Source organism: Manis pentadactyla, chromosome 2 (assembly GCF_030020395.1).
Source record: "Manis pentadactyla isolate mManPen7 chromosome 2, mManPen7.hap1, whole genome shotgun sequence".
NCBI lineage: Eukaryota > Metazoa > Chordata > Mammalia > Pholidota > Manidae > Manis > Manis pentadactyla.
Window position 1 is genome coordinate 229,502,234 of NC_080020.1, and position 19,551 is coordinate 229,521,784.

Genomic DNA, 19,551 nt, shown 5'->3' on the forward strand with positions numbered 1-19,551 from the left:
TGATTTTGGGGCTCTTCAAATGTTAGGCAATTCTTAATATCTTTGAGAGCAGAAGTTTTTCATTTTGATTTAGTCTATTTTAAGGCTTATTGCCATCTGTGTCCTACCCCAGAAGCCTTTGCCTACCCCATGTTGTAAAGATATTCTCCTGTGTTCTTCAAGAAGTTTTCTGGTTTTAGTTTCTACATTTAAATCTATGATTCATATCAAATTAATGTTTGTGTAGGGTATGAGAGGGTGTCATGTGCCATTTGTTGGAAACACCTTCATTTCCCCATTGGACTTACTAGGTCAACTTTGTTGAACATAAAAAACATGTAAATATGGGTTTATTTTTAGACCCTCTATTTTGTTCCATTGACCTATATGCTGACTCTTTCGCCAGTACCAGAGTCTTGACTACAGAGTCTATAGTAATAGATTTACAAGACTTTTAAGTCAGGGAATTTAAGTTCTCCAACTCATTCTTCCTTTCCCAAGATTGTTTTGGGTATTCCAGCTCCTGTGCACTTCCATATAAATTTTAGAATCAGCTTGTCAATTTCCCCTGCTGGATTTCTGATTAGGGTTGTTATCTTGAGATCATTTTGGGGAGAACTGACATCTGACAATATCAAGTCTTCCAGTCCACATACATCAGATACCTCTCCATTTCTTTGGATCTTGTTCAATTTCTGTCCGCTGTGTTTTGTGGTTTTCAATGTAGAGTTCTTGCATATCTTTTGTAAAATCTGTTCCTAAATACATGTAGCAATTCTTGGTTGTAATTATCTTTGTAACTCAGATTTCCTACTACCCTCTTCTCAACCTTGGCTTGCAGCCTTCCCTGGGGGAGATGCAAAAACAGCACCCAGACTGGCACTCACAGTACTTTAACTGGGTGGAGGAAGGAGTCAGTGGGACATGTATTTCCAGGCTATTCTCCATCCCTCCTGACATCTCAACCACCTACGGCATTCTGCTCCATTCGCTACTTTCACTGAAGGAAGGTACCCCGAGGGTGAAGGGACGAGTTAGGGTACCGAGTGGCAGGCTTCTGTAGAAGTAGACCAGGACACCTTGTCCCAGGCCACCACCCTCAGGCATTCACAGTGTTTCTGCCATGCTCAACAGCTGCATGCTCCCCACAAATCAGCTCCAGGCTCCGTGGGATTCTTCACAACTTCTAGTCCCCCAAGGCTGCCACTTTCTTGTTTCTGAGTGACACAGTCACTTAATATAGTCATTTAATGACTTTAAAAACTATTTTCTATCACTTGTAAGGTTTTGTGTGGGAACAGACCTGCCACACATATACAGCCTGAAATCTTTAAGTCAAAGGTTGCAGTGGCTTTTTTTAAAACATGTTTATTAAATCTAGATCAAATATTACTTTGAGTAGTTGAGTAAACTTTAATATCTATTCATTTTCTTCCCAAACAAGAAAGGCAAGCATTAGGTAAGAGAGAAATGGAAAGGTCATTCTGACATGATTAACAGCTCAAACCAAAGAGCAGAGGCTGGAGTGAATCTGGAGTCTTTTGAACAAATTTGACAAAGTTTGTGCAGGGTTGCTGTGGGAAACTCTGTGGCACTTCAGAGAACAGGAAATGCAACAAGGGATAGTGTGGGGGTGGAGATGAAACCCAACTCCAAATTTAGACAATTAACAAAACAAAACACACTCCTAAAAGTAAACACCCAGCTCAGAGTCTGTAATATGCATGCCCAGAAAGAGGAGTTTAATTGATTATTCATTGATGGTGGTCAATATTATGGCATCAGAACTGCAAATGCAATCGTTTTCCACGAAAATACCTGTAAGAAAGAATGCATACTCACCCAGCCCAGAGATATTTATTGCTTTCACGGATTTCTTCATTTTGTAAAGAACCATCCGGTCCACGTCCAAAGCCTACAATAGAGAATGTATTAATGAAAACATGTGCTTAAACTTAGATCATGACTACCAGAAAGTGTCCATGTGAGCTCTGAAGGCCCCTCTGGGATATTCCTGGGGGACAAATCCTCCGTGTGGCATGAAGATCTAGCTGTCAGGAAAACCAACGCCTTCCCAGGCTTCATCCCCCCAAAGTATGGCAGCTACCTCTGCCCACACTACCCCCAGACGTTAGCCTCTGCAGTGACACCAGCTAGCTTGGACCGCCCACTGCGAACCAGCCAGGCTCCAAGTCTGTGATCCTTCTCAAGGGAGGGCAAAGGACAGCGGGCAGGAGGGGGATAGGTATGTGCTGGGGCACAGTGCCCTGTGTCCACACCCCAAGAGAGTCAGAATACAGGATCAGTCCACCCCTGCCAGAAGCAGCATGGTCTATAGTGGAAGGCAAACCCACTCTGCATTTGAAAGGACCCAAATGTGAATTTGTTTGTAGCAAGACATGTTCTTAATTCTCTCCAAGCCTCAGATTTCTCTCCTAGAAGCCAGGAATAGCAATACCTACTATGCAAGGTTGAAAGATTAAATAGACACACTTACATATTATATTTATAGACCAATCACTTACTTATAGGCACTTATACTGTCCAGCACATAGTAGGTACTCAAATAATATTTGTTCAATGATTAAACAAACCTGGAGATTTCCCTGCAGCTCTGCTTTCACACAAGATCCAGGGGTAAATTTCCTTCTAACCCAATTAAATACCACAGAAGAGCAATGGCGTCACTTTAAGTTGAGACAGGAAGAAGCATCTGTAAACTGGGATAGTGACACCAACTGTAGGGCTGCTGCAAAGATTAAATGGAGGACTGAGGGGAAGCACCCAGCCCGATTCCTCGTGGACAGCAGATCCTCATGAGCAGTAGTTATCATTATTCATTGTGAGTTTTGATCATTAAAAATTGCAATGGCCTATCATCTGAAACAGAGCACGCTGCCTCAGAGAAATAGATTCTGGACTTCCAGGCTTCCTGAGTTAACCTCTTAAATCCATTTTTAATCCCAGCATTGTAAGTCCTAGCTCTAGCGCAACAATGACAAGTTTACTCGATGCTAAAAACAGAGGTGACTGGTGCTGGCATGGCAGTAGACATTCACTAGAGTGGCTACAACAACAAGAGAAGTTATAATAAAAAAAGCATTATATGCTGACATATTATAGAGAAGGGTAGGTAAGGACTGATGCAAGAGTCAAAAGTTCTTGTAGAGCATTAACTTTTCTTTTCCTAGGAAAGCATCTCTACTCCATTCCTTACCTTCCCCTGAGATATGAAAAGGAAACAAAATAGCCCATGGAAATCCCTACTGCACTCTCCTTTCTCTCAGTCTCATCAATGTTTATTCCCAATCTGTTACCCAGCAAACGATATCTGGCAACACATGCACTGGCTTCCAGGGTTTTGGCAGTGCCACAGATGACAGGGTGTGCTCAGGGCTGCGGCAGAAACGCTAGCCCCTGAAGCCTGACCGGCTGTGCGTCAGAGGGCACAGCTCTCACACACAAAGCCACCAGTGCGAGGCATGAGTCAAGGCTCTAGGCGGCCCGGTCCCAGGCAAGGGCTGTTACTGACAAACACATTTGGCCTACTCAACATCTAGTCTAGCACTGGAACAAATCTGGTCCTGCACAGTCTTCAGAACTGCCAGAACAGTATCTGACCTGCATTCAAATAATAAAACCTGTTCCTCCTCCTCAAAGCTTCCCACACAGCGGAAGGCACCAGCACCAGCACCAGCACCAGCCTGGTTCGACTATGGAAACATTATAGGTCAGCCAGTATTACTAAGCCCTTTCTACATTCTAGGAGGTGAGGAGGGAGAAAACATCCCGCACAGAGAGGAGAGAAACACACAGTTCCAGGGCCACTTCGAGCCAGGTCGCTGGTGATGCTTGCTGATGTCCTCAGAATAAAGTCTCCACTCTGCAGCACAGCTTTAAAACCTCTTTACGATCTGGCCCGTTACAGCGGCAGCCTCCTCTCCTGACAGCCTCCTGCTTCTGTCCCAGTGAGCTACTGCAGCTCCCTGGCCTGCTTCCCTCTGCTTCTAAGCACTGTACACTCTCTTCCCTCCTTAGAGTACTCTCCCTGCCTCCTCTTGGCCCAGTGCCTTCTATTTCAACTTTGTGAGGTGGTTTGGGACCTCCTGGAAGCGTTCTCGGATGGACTAGTGCTATGCTAGCTTTTCCTAGTGTGCTTTGCTTACTCGATGGTTCAGCTGACGAGCACCTACTATATGCTACGTACTCAGCTAGATATCACAGATACATCAGTGAGCGAACAGGGCAATGCCCATGGCTTCATGGAGTTTACAGTCTAGCAAGATAACCCCCTACATAAGCACAAAGCCAGAGTCCAGCACCTGGCAGGTACATTCACCTGCTTTTCTACTGTCTGGCTCTGCCTGGGCATATGTGCCGCTCCATGTGGTGCCTACCACCCACATGAGTCTGTAGAGCTCACAAATGCAGGTATATTAAAGTGATGATATTCTGGACATATTAAACAAAATATTAATAAAATTAATTTTACTACTTTTTACTGTCTCTAATGCTCTCATCTAAGGTCAGGGACCTGCTCGTCACTGTGTCCCCAGTGCCTGGCAGAGAGCCTGGCATAGACAGGACTCAAAAAGCAGTTCAGTAAGTGACTCTGAGACTAGAAAGGCAGCAAGGACTCAAACCAGGACAAGGCGTCCTGGCGGAGACCCAAGACAATGGGCGGCTATCAGAGGAGGCTTCCTAGCACAGGGAAGGGAAGAGCTGTACTTGAAGATCACTCAGGCCACAGTGAGAACAACAGACCTGGGCTGGCAGGAAGTGGATTTGGGAAAAGAACAACCACCAATGAGAGCCATGGCTGGGACCCGTGGTTAGGAGTCCATCAGCGCTTGATGCAGGGCAGCAGACCTTCTGGAAAAGTCATTGAGAGGCCAGGGGAATCTATTCTGACTCTTCTCAACTGGATTTTAGCTCTCCTTGTGCTAAGAAAAATGGGTACTGGCAGTAGTTGTATACCCAGTGGGGAAAGCTAATCAATGATGACATACGTTTTACCGCAGCTGAACTCTGACAAATTTCCTCCCATGTATATTGTAGGGAACACCCCTCCCTGATCATTTACTGCATGAAAGTCTCCTAAAAATATGCCAACACATAGACTCCTCTACTTTTGTTATTAAAGGGGGTGTGCTGTTTCCTGAACGCAGGAGAAGGTGGATAAAAAATAACTATTGCTTTTCTACAGTCTGTTTAAGAACAGCTTGGAAATAATGGTGAGGTAGGCGGTAGAGGTAATTTTTAATTAAAATTGCAAGAGGGAAAAGCAATTACCTCCCCACTTAAAAACACACCCTTCATTATGGTGCATTTATAGAAAATTAAGATTAAACTTGGTCAGGAGAAGTTAGAATGATTAAGCCTAAGTGCTTGAAAAGGCTGTCACTTATATATAAACACAGCACTGGAATCTTAAAAACAACAAAAAATAAAACTTGAGTCTCAAGAAACCAAAGGTGTTTTACCAATCAGGCTGAGATTTCTAAACAGGTTAGGTGTGCACCCATGCCCTTCTCCCCTCAAAATCTACCCAAGTTTAAGATTAAAAGAAAGTAAAACAGCTGCAGGTTTGGCCAGAATCTGCATGTAAAAACAATAAACAAAGACAAAAAGCTAACAGCCAATACAGACCTAAGTAGTAACTGCAGCACAGCTTAAGTCTGGCCACAACCCTCATTAATCCTGAGGAGCTAGACTAAAGCTGACCTTTAGTTTATAAATCAAGCTTCAGAGTAAATTTATCACATAAACAAGAGGGATGTGTCTCAGATATTGCAGAGGAAAATAAACAACTGCTGTCAACCACTCTAAAAGCGTCTCTCTCAATCCCCCAATGGCTTTATTAATAGCCACGGTTCTTACTTATTCATGAAAGCAGCTCTTCTCAGTCTCCGCTGCTCATCCAAGCCATGGCCACAGCTCCCGGGACAGAGCAAGCATGAGAAAGGCAGACCCTCCCCAGGAGGGGACCACAAGACTGTTCTCTCCTTTCCTTTTCAGATCAGGATGGTAGCCACTAGCCACACAGGAATATTTAGAACAAAATTAAGATTTAATAAAATAAAAAACTTCCGTCTTCTTCTCTTGCCACTTTCTTCAAGAGCTCCAGCCACACACACATACTGACTCTTTCTAAGCAGGCGCCCCCCCCACCCCTTATGGTTTCCCCTGAGCCTTCAGATCCCTCAGTGTGCCATCCCCTAGGACTGTCCCATAGACCAATGGGATCACCTAGAGGGTCTTCTTCCTGTTTCCATTTAGAAGGCTGAGTTAGTCTTTATTCCCAGAGCCCTACCAGGACCCCTACCCTGGCACAGAGGCAGCTATGTCCGAAGGCTGTTCTGGGGACCAAATCCACAGCCTGAGATAAGCCTGGGGCTGACCACGTGGGCCCCCCTGATTCACAGGCCAAATCCGGCCCACGGCCTGTTTCGTGTGACAGTGAGCTAAGGATCTATACAGATAAGCATTTCCCACTGATGTGATGATACGGCAATGGGGAATATTGACTGTGAACCCCAATTAAGAGAAATGCCATCCACACACACTCCCTGGAAAGAATTCCACATTTCTCATTAGTAGACCTATGTTACCAGAAGACTGTACTCCATTATTATTATTATTATTATTATTTAAACTTCATTAATAAAACTTTGTGGAAATTACTTCTCTCTCATTATGCAAGTACTTACATAGTGCCTCAATTCTGCCTCTAGACCCACAAAGCTGAGATATTCACTATCTGGCCCTTCACCAAGTCTGCTGATCACTGGCCTAGAGAGGCCATGAGAAGTTTCTCCAACACTATCAGCCGACCCCTGCTGCTTTTGGAAAAGTGCCAGCTTGGTCCCCAGGACCCTAAGACTCTAAGTCCTTAATTCAAGACAGCAAGCTGGGGAAGGGGATGGCTTCATTCTTGGAAGCCAAAGATGGTGCCCTGGAGAAGAAGAGAGGGTGGAAGACCACCTCCCATCCAATCCCATCCCTGACTCAGGCCACCTGAGAGTCACATTCCTCTCCTGTCTCACCTCTTCCCCATCACTGCTTTTATGAAAGGTTAACCTGAGAGGAAATGACATCTTTCAAAGATAGTAGAGCAAATGACAGAGCAAAACAGCCCCCAGGATAGCTTTGCCAAAGCAGAGTCATATAAACATTTAGAAGGCGGCTTTGTCTCATCACACATTTGACTTTACTTCTGAAGGAACACAGAACATTAATGACAGTGTCAAATATTTCCAGAAGCCTTCTGGGAAGCACAGAAATGCACAGTAGCCTGTAGCCTTGGTTTCAAGCCAGAGCAATAATGGATCTACTTCCTTCTGGGGAATAAGGTAGGGGCCTGGAGAGCAGCAGGTGTCAGGAAGAGTGAAGATCAAATAAATATCCAAGCTAAATCACAGCTGTGTAAAATGTGTGCAGAAGGACAAACTAAAGGGCACACTTTGGAGTCATCTAATAAAACTGAAGTAGTATACATACATCTGCACCAGGAGACAAGGATGCTCTTGACACTCCTGCAAAAAGCCAAAAATGGGACTAATCCAAAATGCCTGTTAATGGTGAAATGGATGAATTGTAGATTCATGTAACAGAGTGTTACATGGCAATGGAGGCAAGTGAGCTTTACTAGGCAGAACACAAGTGAACTTCACAAAAAGTTAAGCAAAAGAAGCAAGTTGCCAAGTATATAAACAATCTAATACTATAAACATTTAAAAGTAGGAAAAAGTAGACTATATTGTTTATGTTTAGGGATGTATATACTGCTGATAAAATCCCAGAAGCAAGGAGACATTGATCACACACTCGGGATGGTGGCCACCTCCGAGAGATGACGGGTGGGGCTGGCGAATGCTGTTGGAATGCTGACTGTGCCAGGGAGGCCAGGTGATGGCTGAATGCAAACCATTCATTAAATTACAGCACATTTATTTATGTACACATATGATGTACTAATATGAAAGTAAATTTAAAGCAGTTTTTATAGAAAAGAAATTAAGATCAACTAGATTTTGGGGAAAGAGCCAGAAAGGTTGGCAAAGTGAAAGGGCCTTAGAGGGGTAATTTATTAACCTGGCATCTTGGTCACACATAATGAATGAAAGGGAACTTAGAGATTCCCTAGTCCCATTCCTAAGCCATCTGCAAACAGATGACACCAGTCAGTAAGCTGGGGACAGAGTGATAACAGAACTCAGGTCTGCCACCCTCCAAAGTAGGCAGCGCTTAAGGGCAGGTGAACGGGAAAGATACACTTCTTTTATTCCTGAGAATGCCTCAGATTCTGTGCCCATCTGCCAGAACGAGTGGTCGTGGCCCTGTGGGCATCTCTTCAGAGGACCACCAGCCTCTCACCCCCAACTGGATCATGGCCATGTCCTTAATCACAAGTGCCTGCAACAGGTGCAGACCTGGGGACCATCAGGAAGGGGACGCTGGCACACCTGGCCTGTGCACACACAGCCGACCTTGACCCAGGCGGGCGTATGCAGCACTGAGAACAAAGAGCAATAAAGCAGTTTCCCAAAGAACCAATGCAATGGAGCTTTTTAAAATTCCATCCTGGGGAGTAGGAAAGTTCAAGATTATTTATTAAACCAATTTCAGCCACACACAAAAAATTGTGAAAGAAGTAAACTGTTATAACCAAGAGAGGATGAGCAAGTGCCACATTATACACATAAACTGTGCAGGTGTATATAAAGACATAGGAAGCAAGTAATCACTGCTGTCCCAGGAAAAGGTGGAGGGCCTTTCGGATTTGTCTAAACAGTCATTAACATGAGCATATTATGCTGGAAATTTTTTTTAATTAAGGAAAAAGTACTTCAATATCCTACACTTGGTCACCTTTTTCAATTATTTTCGCATCAAGGAAGGTACTGAGGATTTGTTCAACCCTGAGCACAAAAACATACCAAAGAAACTGATAAAACAATAGAGAAAAATACAAATCTGCATATTTACATAGATAATTATGTACCCAGAAAGAAATCGTGGAAGATGACACATGACAGAGTCCCAGTGGTTAACCGTGGAGACAGACAGGCAGTGAAGGGGGGCTCGGTTTTCAGTACTGTTTGAAATATTTACTGCACAAATATATTCATGTATGATTTGTGTGACTAAAAATCAATAGTGAAAGAGAAAACAGCTCTAGAGGATAAAAAGGAATGTCATGCTAGCCCCACCTGGCCAGCTGAAATGCTGGCCCTGGAGCACTCTGGAATGCCTGAGGGACCCCCCAAAGCTGGACCCCAGGAAGCTAAGAACTCACAACATGTGAAGGCCCAAGGGCAGATAAAAGAAACACAAATCTTAAGAATAAAGGCCCTGGGTGGTGGGGAAGGTCGGTGGTTTGAAATCACAAAACTGGCCTGACTCTGGCAGCTAAAGGCACTTTGCTCTGGTCTTCCAGAAAGCAAGCTTCCAAGAGGAACAAAGTGTGTCCACAGAGCTGCTCCTCTCCTCTTGTTTTATTTGATTGTTGAAACATACCACGTCCTTTATCCTTTCCACATAAATTGTCTCTACAAAGTTCTCAGCAGGACTTTTAAAGGAGAGAAAACAGGGAAGAACTCCAAATGCCCAGCCTAGGAGAACAGCCACACAGACTGGAGTGCATTCATGTGATTACATTCTAGACAGTTGTTACTACGACTAAAGTGTTTTGTGTCACATGACATGAAAACGTTAAGTGGAAAAAGAACAGACTATGTAAAAATGCTGTGTAAACAAAGGACAGCCTTGATAAAGTAGGAAGAACCAGTACCACAGCCTCCCCGGAACCCTGTCACTGGAGACTGCAGCTGTGAACCCAGGCATTTACCAGATCATGACTTCAGAGACATGGAAACAGACAGATGACGGTGAACTCCAGCTTCATAAAAATGCTTCATGTCCTGATTTTTACTTAACGGTAGAAAGCTTCTGAGATCTGGGGGAGGTGGAAAGGAAAAGGCATAATTTTGGAAAGAGAGCTAAACACAGCCAATAGCAGCAGGAGGAGGGCTGGCCTGGGGACCCCAAAACCTCCAACACCACATTACTCAGCTCACTCCCTTGGACTAACACAAGGCAGGAAATGGGCCACCTCAAGAGAACAGGTGTAAAGAGAAAGGACACCACACCAGAAGGTGGGTATCCCTGCTAGACTCAGCGGGAGGGGATGGGGTAAGGCTCAGGCCTGCCCAAGCAGAAGCAGCAGGAGAGGCTGGGGGAACACCTTCAGCTGGGGGCAAGATCAGCCTTCCATGTCTGTCCCAGTTCCAGAAGACAATGTAATCACAAGCCAGGCTGATTTCCCCAGGAAACAAGGATCAAGCCACATGACCTCCACTTCAGTAACATAAACAGGGCAGAGGAGACCTGAGATAGCCATTTTCCTGCTGAGCCCCCTATGCAAATGAGCCGTGAGAGCAGGGCTTTGCTGAGACTTTGCAGAAGGTTCCAAAGGGTGGCCTGGGGACACTGCACCACTTGGTCTCCCCACCCCTTGTAAGCATACGGACTCTACTGTTCCACCTCAAAGGGCCTTGCTGCTGTCCACTGGCTGCCAGATTGGAATTCTATGTATTCTTTCAAAAAGTACCTCGTGAACCTGTGACTAGAGACTTTAGGCAACAAGTGCATTGAAAATAGGAAAAACCACTTGTTCTGCTCTATCTCATTCCTTCTACTGCCCGTACCATTCACTCCTCAATGTCACCTGCAGGGGGACACCAAAGAAAAGAATCCCCAGACTAGGAGCTCAGTCTGGTCCTTCAGAGCTGGACCTTTTTGGAACAGTGCAGTGGGTAGAAATCAGTGGTTTTGAATCAGACAGACATGGTTCTAAACCAGGCTCCACTTCCCAGGAGCCTGATCTTCCAAAAATTACTTGACCTCACAGACATCAGTTTCCTCACCTACCAACTGGGAATATAATAATACTTGCTTCACAGGGTAAGATCATTAACAGACAGTCTATCTCTGGCATGCTCTAGGCACTCATTAATGGATACTTTTATTAGGGTCCTCTGGTTCTCAGAGGGGCTAGATCTACACTATACCAAGCACATTTAGGAACACCATCAACTGGGTACAGTCCCAGTCAACAGGAGAAATATAATCAGGTCTGATAACAGTTGTAAGAAAAAAATACCTATGTAGCTCATGCCAGTCTTTCGTTTCCACTAAGTTTTTTTCCATCAACATTTATATTCTTCAAAACCTTTCCTGGTGTGTTTCTTACTCCCCAAAGGGGTGACACAGGCAGAGGCAGGGCACAGCAAATAGCAGAGCAGGATGCTCTGGACCAACTTAGCAGAAGGGAGTCCCTCATCCGCTCCAGGCTTTAACATGTAAGGTCAAACAGAGAAGAGTGTGCGACCTGGCTATGAAGTGCAAAGGGAGCAAGCAGGCGTCTGGTGTCTGCCCATCCCCTGCTCCCCCACCCTACAGACCCCTCAGCATAAGGACCCCATTTGCAAAGCGAGGCCGCGAGGCAGGCTCATCCCTCTCTTGCCTGTGTGACACACATGTCAGTCCAGCTCGGTCCAAGCTCTGGCCACTCTCTCCCCACAGGCAGCCACATGTTCAGGTGAGGGACAGGCCTGCATGGTCTCTGAAGCTCTAGGAGTGTCCCAGGAATGAAACAACTATGCTGTTGCTCAGATAAGGTTGCTGGCAAGTGAGAAACACCTTTTAGTTTCAAAGACAGAGGAGATACGTAGCCTAAACAGGCCCCTGCATTCCCAAGTGTCACTCACATGGCCGTTTCCATTCCACAAAGCACTGCTTATGCAATTTTTACGTCTTGGGAAGTCACCATCACTTTTCCCAATTTACAGTTTAAATGACTTGGTCAAGGTTATTTATTTGGCTTTAAAGTAATAAAAGGCTAGGAGAGTTCTAGCAAATTGGGGAGCAAGCTTCCAGTGTGTTTATAAGCTTGGCTTTCAGAGCCAGGGGGAATGCAGGGGGCCCTCCCTGCAGGCTGCTCTGCCTGTTCTACTGCTGGGGAAGATAATCCCCCTTGTACCTCTCACCCTCATTTTCCTTTAAGCCCTTCCACCCACCTGGTCCAGAGCTAACCCCACATGGAAGGCCCCTTCCACGAGGGAGCTGTCCACCCCATCCATGGAAGAAGCTGCTCTTGCAACTCCTTGGCCCATGGGGCTCCCTGGCTCCTGCCGCCCCTACTGTGCTGCATCTGACGTTCACCAGCAGCACAGACGTACGCACCCAGACTACCTTGTGTAACCAATTCCGTGGTTTCAGAATCTTCCCAAAGGCCGGAGAAGTGGATAAAGGTGGACGGTGCTGGAGGCTGGTGCCATCATTTGCACATGTCCAGGTCACACAATCTACTCTGGGGCTCTGAGGGGAAGATTAAATGACCTCTGTCTTTAGTCCTGCCATGTTTTGATCTTCCACGTCTCAGTTCTGGTTTCCCATCCCAAAGGCCTGGCCCCACTACCCTGCAATAGAATGGGGAGCAGTGGGTAGGACACCAGAGGAGAAAGGGAGAAGGCAGGCAGGCAGGAAGCAGCAGGCCTGCTGGGGCTGCAAGTCTGACTGGCACTCAGAGCCAGCCCCTAATGCAGCAGAATGGCTTTCTGACGGAGGAGGGTGGAAACCCAAGTAAGGCTGGGTGCTGACCAGATCTCTCTTGTGCCCTTTATGCTTCACTACAGAGGTCCCAGGGCCTGCCCTATCCATGGCTCCCTACCCCCAGATCTTCCCATTCTAGAACTGGCCTGTTAGTTTTCTGTAATGCAGGTAGGTAGTCAGTGTTGCGGGAAGGGGAAACAAACTGAAGGAGGGCCAAAGTCCGTGTGGGCACTTCCCAGGCATGTTTTCTGCCCCCTGACAACACACTCTTCACCCCACTTCATTCTCATGACCCAAGCTTATTGTGAGAGCCTCTGGTACAAGAAAGAGCCCATGGAGACCCAGGCTTAATTCCCCATCTCCACAGAAATTACTTATCTCCTGGGCCTCCATCTCCATATCCCTAAGGTGGGGCAATAGTATCTATTACATGGCTATTGTGAAGAATATGCAGTATGAATAAGCACAGCCCTGGCAGCTGGAAAGGATCTGGGCTAACGTGAAGACTCATCCCCTCTCACCACCCTTACCAATGACGGCACAGCAGAGCGACCACGTCCTCTGACAGGTGACTGACACGAGGACCGGATGTCACTGCCTTTGACCTGGGCCCTGCTCTGGCTCTCCTCCAGCTGTACTGCTCTCTCCATATGGTGAGAAGTCTGAGAGCCAGTAAGGTGGCACCTACTAGAAGCCCAGTCTTCCCGCTACACGGCACGGTGGATACCCAGCATCCCCCGGAGGCTATGCGGACATCTCCCTGAACTTCCCTCAGTGTGTTCAACCCCAGGCCCAAAAGGTGTCTGTCTGGGGGAGAAGGTGAACAAAGCTTGGATCATGCTGGACTGACGAACATGTGTGTCACACAGATGTGAGAGGGCGAGCCTGCCTCAAAGTCTTGCTTTATAAATAGGGTTCCTTACACCAAGGAGCCTCCAGAGTCGTGGAGGAGGAATAGGCTGACGCCAGGCACCTACCCACTCCCCTTGTACTTCATAACTAGGTCCTGCTCTGCTCCACTTGACCCTAGGAATGCAGAACCCTGCAGGGCCCCAGGTGCCAGGGCTTAAGGAAAGCATGGAGTTTGCACTTGCACCGAGCTTCAAACTCGGCGGGGCTATGTGGTTGCTTTCCATGTCCGACATTGGAAGTGTCCACTTGAAGTAAAGATAACTCTCTTAAAAATGTACACAGAAGGCTGGATTCTACCTGGCCCACTGACAGGTCTGCATTCTGACAGGCAGGCCATCCTTGGAGCAGGGAGGCCCCAGAGCCAGTGAGGAGCAGTATGAGACCAGAGATAAGGACCCATCAAGAGATGTGAACAGCCTCATCCCTTCTTTTTCCCTCTCAATAATTCTGCCCTCAGATAACATTCACTTACTCAGGAAGCAGGAGAAACAGACAGTAAGTTGAGGCCAGAGCATGGGACAGAAACACAGGAAAGGCAGGTTAGTGGGAGCTCAGAGAGAAGGATAAGGCATCAGAGAGGAGGGACTCCTGATGGCCCAGGGCTGAGCAGCTTGGCAGGAAGAGCAGGTCGCAGGACCTCCCAGGCAATGGGGCAAGACTGGAAGTGGGGGTCAGAGGAGCACAGGCACAAGCAAGGCAGGGTCTCTGTCAGAAGGGCAGCAGGAGAGGGTGGGATGTGCAGCAAAAGGCACGAATGGCTCTTGGCTGAGACAGCTCAGGGCCCCGTGGGCTTCCGGGGGTCATTAAAGGTGTTTTCAGCATTTGGGGATGTTAAGCATTTCTCCCCAAGGAAGAGACTCAGATCATTAGTTTTACTTTCTTTGTTTTCCATCCAAAGAAAAGAAAAGCAAAACCCCAGCTAATAAAACAAGAGGGAAAACAAAGGAGTGAGTTCCCTGGACCCCCAAAATTGAGAGGCAGAGGCTAGCCTACCGCCCACTCGGGGGAGGCTAGCGGCGCGGGCAGGTCTCAGGGCCAAGTCCTCATCCTTCCCCATCAACCAGGCCCCAGCTGTGGAAGCACCCTCCATGGGACACAACACCCACAGCATGCTGCAGTCCCCAGAACTCCAAAACTGAGTCCCAAAAGCAGACGCCACATTTAATGGGGCTGTTGGTTTAGTTTGAAGGGTGAAGGGTGAAGGGGAGGAGACAGAGACAAAGATAAAGACCCAAGATATAAAAGTAAAGATATTCCAGGTTTCTTAGACCAGAATGCTATCAGCTTTGAAGCTAACATACGAAGTATTTATTATCCCTCAAAAATGCAAATATGCAAATTATTTACTATTCCCCAAGAAACTGGTTGAAACTACAATGGTCTGCAGGAGAGAGGATAGCTTGTCTGGTCCTGCCGCCTCAGGCCTGCAGCCCAGGTACTCAGAGGGTGTACCTTCATCGCATGGGCTGGAAGTGATGGATGTGTACTGTGGGGAGGATAAGCCCAGTGGCAGGGATTCTGGGCACCATCCGAACAATGTCACCTAACCATACTGTGGCCCTGATAAAGTCACTCCCCACTGCAAGGTTTCAGACATAAAATTCTATGAAACTCCTGTTTTTCTGACAGTTTGTACTTCGGCTACCGTTTCAAGGAGGGATTATAATTATATCCAAATAGATATGATGTGATGGTTTCATTTTCCAGATGAAACTAGGAATCCTGTCTGAAAGCTAATAATAAAATAATAAATAATATCAATTAATGACTAGCTATTAATACAATCCTATTCCAAATGTAAAAACAAAATAACTAAACTCCATTGCATTTCCCTGGTATGGTTTTCTCTGAACAGACAGGAAGAAATGTGAAGTGCGTGTAAGTACAACTAACCTGAAGGTCAAGGTACAAACATAATAATATCAGCAGTCATGGCGGGCTGGGTGTGGGGGTGGCCAGCAGTAACAGTCTCCTGCAGCTGCACAGTGCTTTCAACATAACGTGCTTCTGCAGGTATTGTGGCTGGTGGTCCTCAGACCCAGGCAGCAGGGAACCCAGGTGATATCACAAGGTAGAAACTAAGGCTCAGCAAGTTGCTGTTTTGCCAAGGCACAGAATTAATGATAAAAACAAGATGCCACTTTTCTAATTTCCTTCTCAAAAAATATTTCCACATTCTCTTAGTCTGTTGTCCTTTCTGACATCACATGCTGTTTCCTTAGCCTATTTGAAGTAAACAACTGTTAAAAAGTCAAGAAACAACAAACCAAGAAAATAAAGCTATTTTTATCTTGGGGGAAAATATTTTAAAAACCTGCAGTCATTCCATAATGCTTATTTGGCAGCTCTTTTGTTCACATCTCTGAGATTTTGCTCATACCGCTGTGTATGAAAGACTCCTGCTTTTGAAGCCTTAACACTTCCCGAGGCAACTGAAACTTCTTAGAAAACTGAACCCCAGGAAGTTGTCAGCTCTTTCTGGACAGGGATCCCCATCTTCTGCCTCTCAATCTAGCACATAGCACAGCGCCTGATACCTGAAACTGCTCCGGAAACATAGGATGAAGGAAACCACACTCATCTGCTCTTAATACCCATTGACGCACCACAGGCTCCACCAGGTAAAGATCTCCTGCAGTCGGTAAGCACAGTCACATCCTGAAGACAGTGACAGATTGTTAGAAGGGCGAGGAACCCCGGGAAGGGAGATGGAGCAGACAAGCGGGGCTGTGCTGGCCTCTCCTGGCACCCGGCTGGCTGCAGGGGATGGATCAACTGGATGGAGAAGGAGAACCAAGAATGGACAGGGAAAATGGCCAAGAAATAGTCAAGATGTGTTTCACTCACTTGGTCACTGGTATTTTAAAACACAATTCCTCTGTATGAATTAAAAAGGTATCTTACCAGAATATAAACTGTTCAAATATATACCATCATGTTCTATAAACTGAATCAGTGAAAATAATAAGGCTCTTTTCATTCACTTGAAGTTGACAGCTTGGATGCCTGAGGCCTGTATGTTGCTTATGCAAGATGGAGAAAATCCTGATTTGCACATATATATAGAAACAGATGGTCACAGACATTCTTTTTAAAAAACAGCCCAGGATATTCTTTATTTAAACTAATCCAAAAGCTTTGAAATAGTAAGAAATTTGTTTCAACTCTCTACCACTAACACCATCTAGTATCTTCTTGCTGTCCAATCTCAAACACATTAGACAACAAGCACCTACACCATATGGTAACTGCTAAGCCCATGTAAGTATTACCCTCATGTCTGAAGTATGTTCCTCTTGTACGAGTGTCTGCTGGTTTACCTGACTTAATGGAAGGCAGCACATGCACATACACAGATGTGCTAAACAACAACTTTTAACATCTTGGTGCCTACATGGCTGTGCTAACTAGTTTATGTCTTGGTCCCCAGAGATGTGTTTAGCACACAGTTGGCACTCAGTAAATCATTCTATGAATTAATTATGCTGCCACGGTAACTTGCTTTCTGAGGACCCCAGAAGAGCTCTTGTCCTCTCATCTCTGTGACTATCTGAATCTCTAGGAAGGCTGTAGGTCTGCATCAGTCATTCTATGAATCTACATGTACACATGTTCCTCCATTCAAAACAGCCAAACTGCAGAGCTACACCACTGGAGCAGCTCCCATTGATAAGAACTGTTCCTCAACACCTAGTGCACCACCAACAGGCATACAAATAAAAACAGTGGGAGAGGAGCCGTGATAGCGGCATGAGTAGGACAGCAGAAATCTTCTTCCAAAAACCATATATATTTTTGAAAATACAACAGATACAGCTATTCAGAAAAGAGAGACCAGTGGATACAGTACAACAGCCAGGCTACATCTACATCTGCGAGAACTCAGCACCTCACGAAGGGGGTAAAATACAAGCTGCGGACCAGTGGGACCGGAGCGCTCCCCAAACCCCAGCTCTTCGGCGGGAGGAGTGAGAGCAGGGAGGGAGTGGAAGCCCAGGACTGCTAAATAACCAGCCCTAGTAATCCGCACCAGGAGCACAGACACACATTGCATGGTGTGCTGGTGTGCTGGATATTAAGGAAATGGAAAAGTAAAATCCGCAAGCAGGTTCCCACAGCCGGCTCCCCTGGGACAAAAGAAAATCGAGTGCTTTTTGAAAGTCTTAAAGGGACAGGGGCCTCACAGCTGGATGGAAGCATCCCAGTACACTCAACCCAGCAGGCTGGGAATTCTGAGGAACTTCGGGCGCCCAAGACCCCTGGGTGTCAATGCACCCCTGAAGCTGCTCACAGTGATAGGCAGCCTGCCAGTTGTTCCCCCAGCCGGCGTGGGCCCGACACAGCGGCTGAGCAGCTAGAGAGTGGCTGCACGTGCACGTGGTGGCCGAGCAGCCAGGGAGTGGCAACGCACGCCCGCAGAGGCAAAGCAGCCGGAGAGCGGCCGAGCCCACAGTAACCACCCAGAATCTCCTCCAGGCACGCAGCCACCCTGGGCCAGACCCAGAGGCCGCCACTGGCACGCAGCTACCCAGTGAAGGCAGAGGAAACTGGGGCAAAGTGCAAAGGGATGCCGTTCCCGCAGGAGAACACACCCGGCACACCTGCCACTCCACGCAGGGCTCTGGGCTACCCTGACGGTGACCCTGCCCACAGCACCTTAAGAGATTAATCTGGAGGCTGCTCCAGGTGTGCGGGTAACTGACACAAGCAGGGGAAAAGGACAAGGCAACCAACAAGCAGAAAAGGACTTTGTTCTCCCAGCTGACACATGCGCCACCTGCCTACGACTACCTCTATTGCCATGAAAAGGCAGAAGAATTTGGTCCAGTCCAGAATTACCCAGACAACCCCAGAGAGAGGGCTTGGGGAGATAGATTTAACCAATCTTCCTGAAAAAGAATTCAAAATAAAGGTCATAACCATGCTGATGGACCTGCAAAGAAATATGCAAGAGCTAAAGGATCAAGTTAGGAGGGAGAATACAGAAATAAAACAAGCTCTGGAAGGACATAAGAGCAGACTGGATGAGGTGCAAGAGGCCGTTAATGGAATGGAAATGAGAACAGAAACACCCAGAAGCTGACACAGAGAGAGATAAAAGGGTCTCCAGGAATGAAAGAATATTAAGAGAACTGTGTGACCAATCCAAAAGGAACAATATCCACATTATAGGGGTACCAGAAGAAGAAGAGAGAGAAAAAGGGATAGAAAGTGTCTTTGAAGAAATAATTGCTGAGAACTTCCCCAAACTGTGGGAGGAAGTAGTCTCTCAGACCATGGAAGCCCACAGAACTCCCAACACAAGGGACCCAAGGAGGGCAACACCAAGACACATAATAATTAAAATGGCAAAGATCAAAGACAAGGACAGAGTATTAAAGGCAGCTAGAGAGAGAAAAAAGGTCACCTACAAAGGAAAACCCATCAGGCTATCATCAGACTTCTCAACAGAAACCCTACAGGCCAGAAGAGAATGGCATGATATACTTACTGCAATGAAACAGAAGGGCCTCGAACCAAGACTACTGTATCCAGCACAATTATCATTCAAATATGAAGGAGGGATTAAATAATTCCCAGACAAGCAAAAGTTGAGGGAATTTGCCTCCCACAAACCTCTACAGGGCATCTTACAGGGACTGCTCTAGGTGGGAGCACTCCTAAGGCTAAATAGATGTCACCAGAGAAAATAAAATCACACTGAAAAAAGCAGACCAAACAAATACTAACTAAAGGCAAAAAATAAAATCAACTACTCACAAAAGCAGTCAAAGGAAACACAAAAGAGAACAGGATAAAACACCTAACATATAAAGAATGGAGGAGGAGGAATAAGAAGGGAGAGAAATAAAGAATCATCAGACTGTGTTTATAATAGCTCAATAAGAGAGTTAAATTAGACAGTTAGACAGTAAAGAAGCTACCTTTGAACCTTTGATAACCATGAATCTAAAGCCTGCAATGGCAATAAGTACATATCTTTCAATAATCATCCTAAAATGTAAATGGACTGAATGCACCAATCAAAAGACACAGAGTAACAGA

General features: G+C 46.1%; 1 protein-coding gene across 4 annotated transcripts in view; it reads right to left on the reverse strand.

The window, feature by feature from the left end:
- Positions 1-19,551, reverse strand: part of ASAP2 (ArfGAP with SH3 domain, ankyrin repeat and PH domain 2) — a 161,752-nt gene that overhangs the window by 97,761 nt on the left and 44,440 nt on the right. For all 4 annotated transcript variants that reach the window (XM_036881890.2, XM_036881889.2, XM_036881887.2 and 1 more), the window contains exon 2: positions 1,822-1,894. In XM_036881890.2, the coding sequence (XP_036737785.2) occupies positions 1,822-1,894 (73 nt within the window). The remainder of the gene's footprint in view (positions 1-1,821; positions 1,895-19,551) is intronic.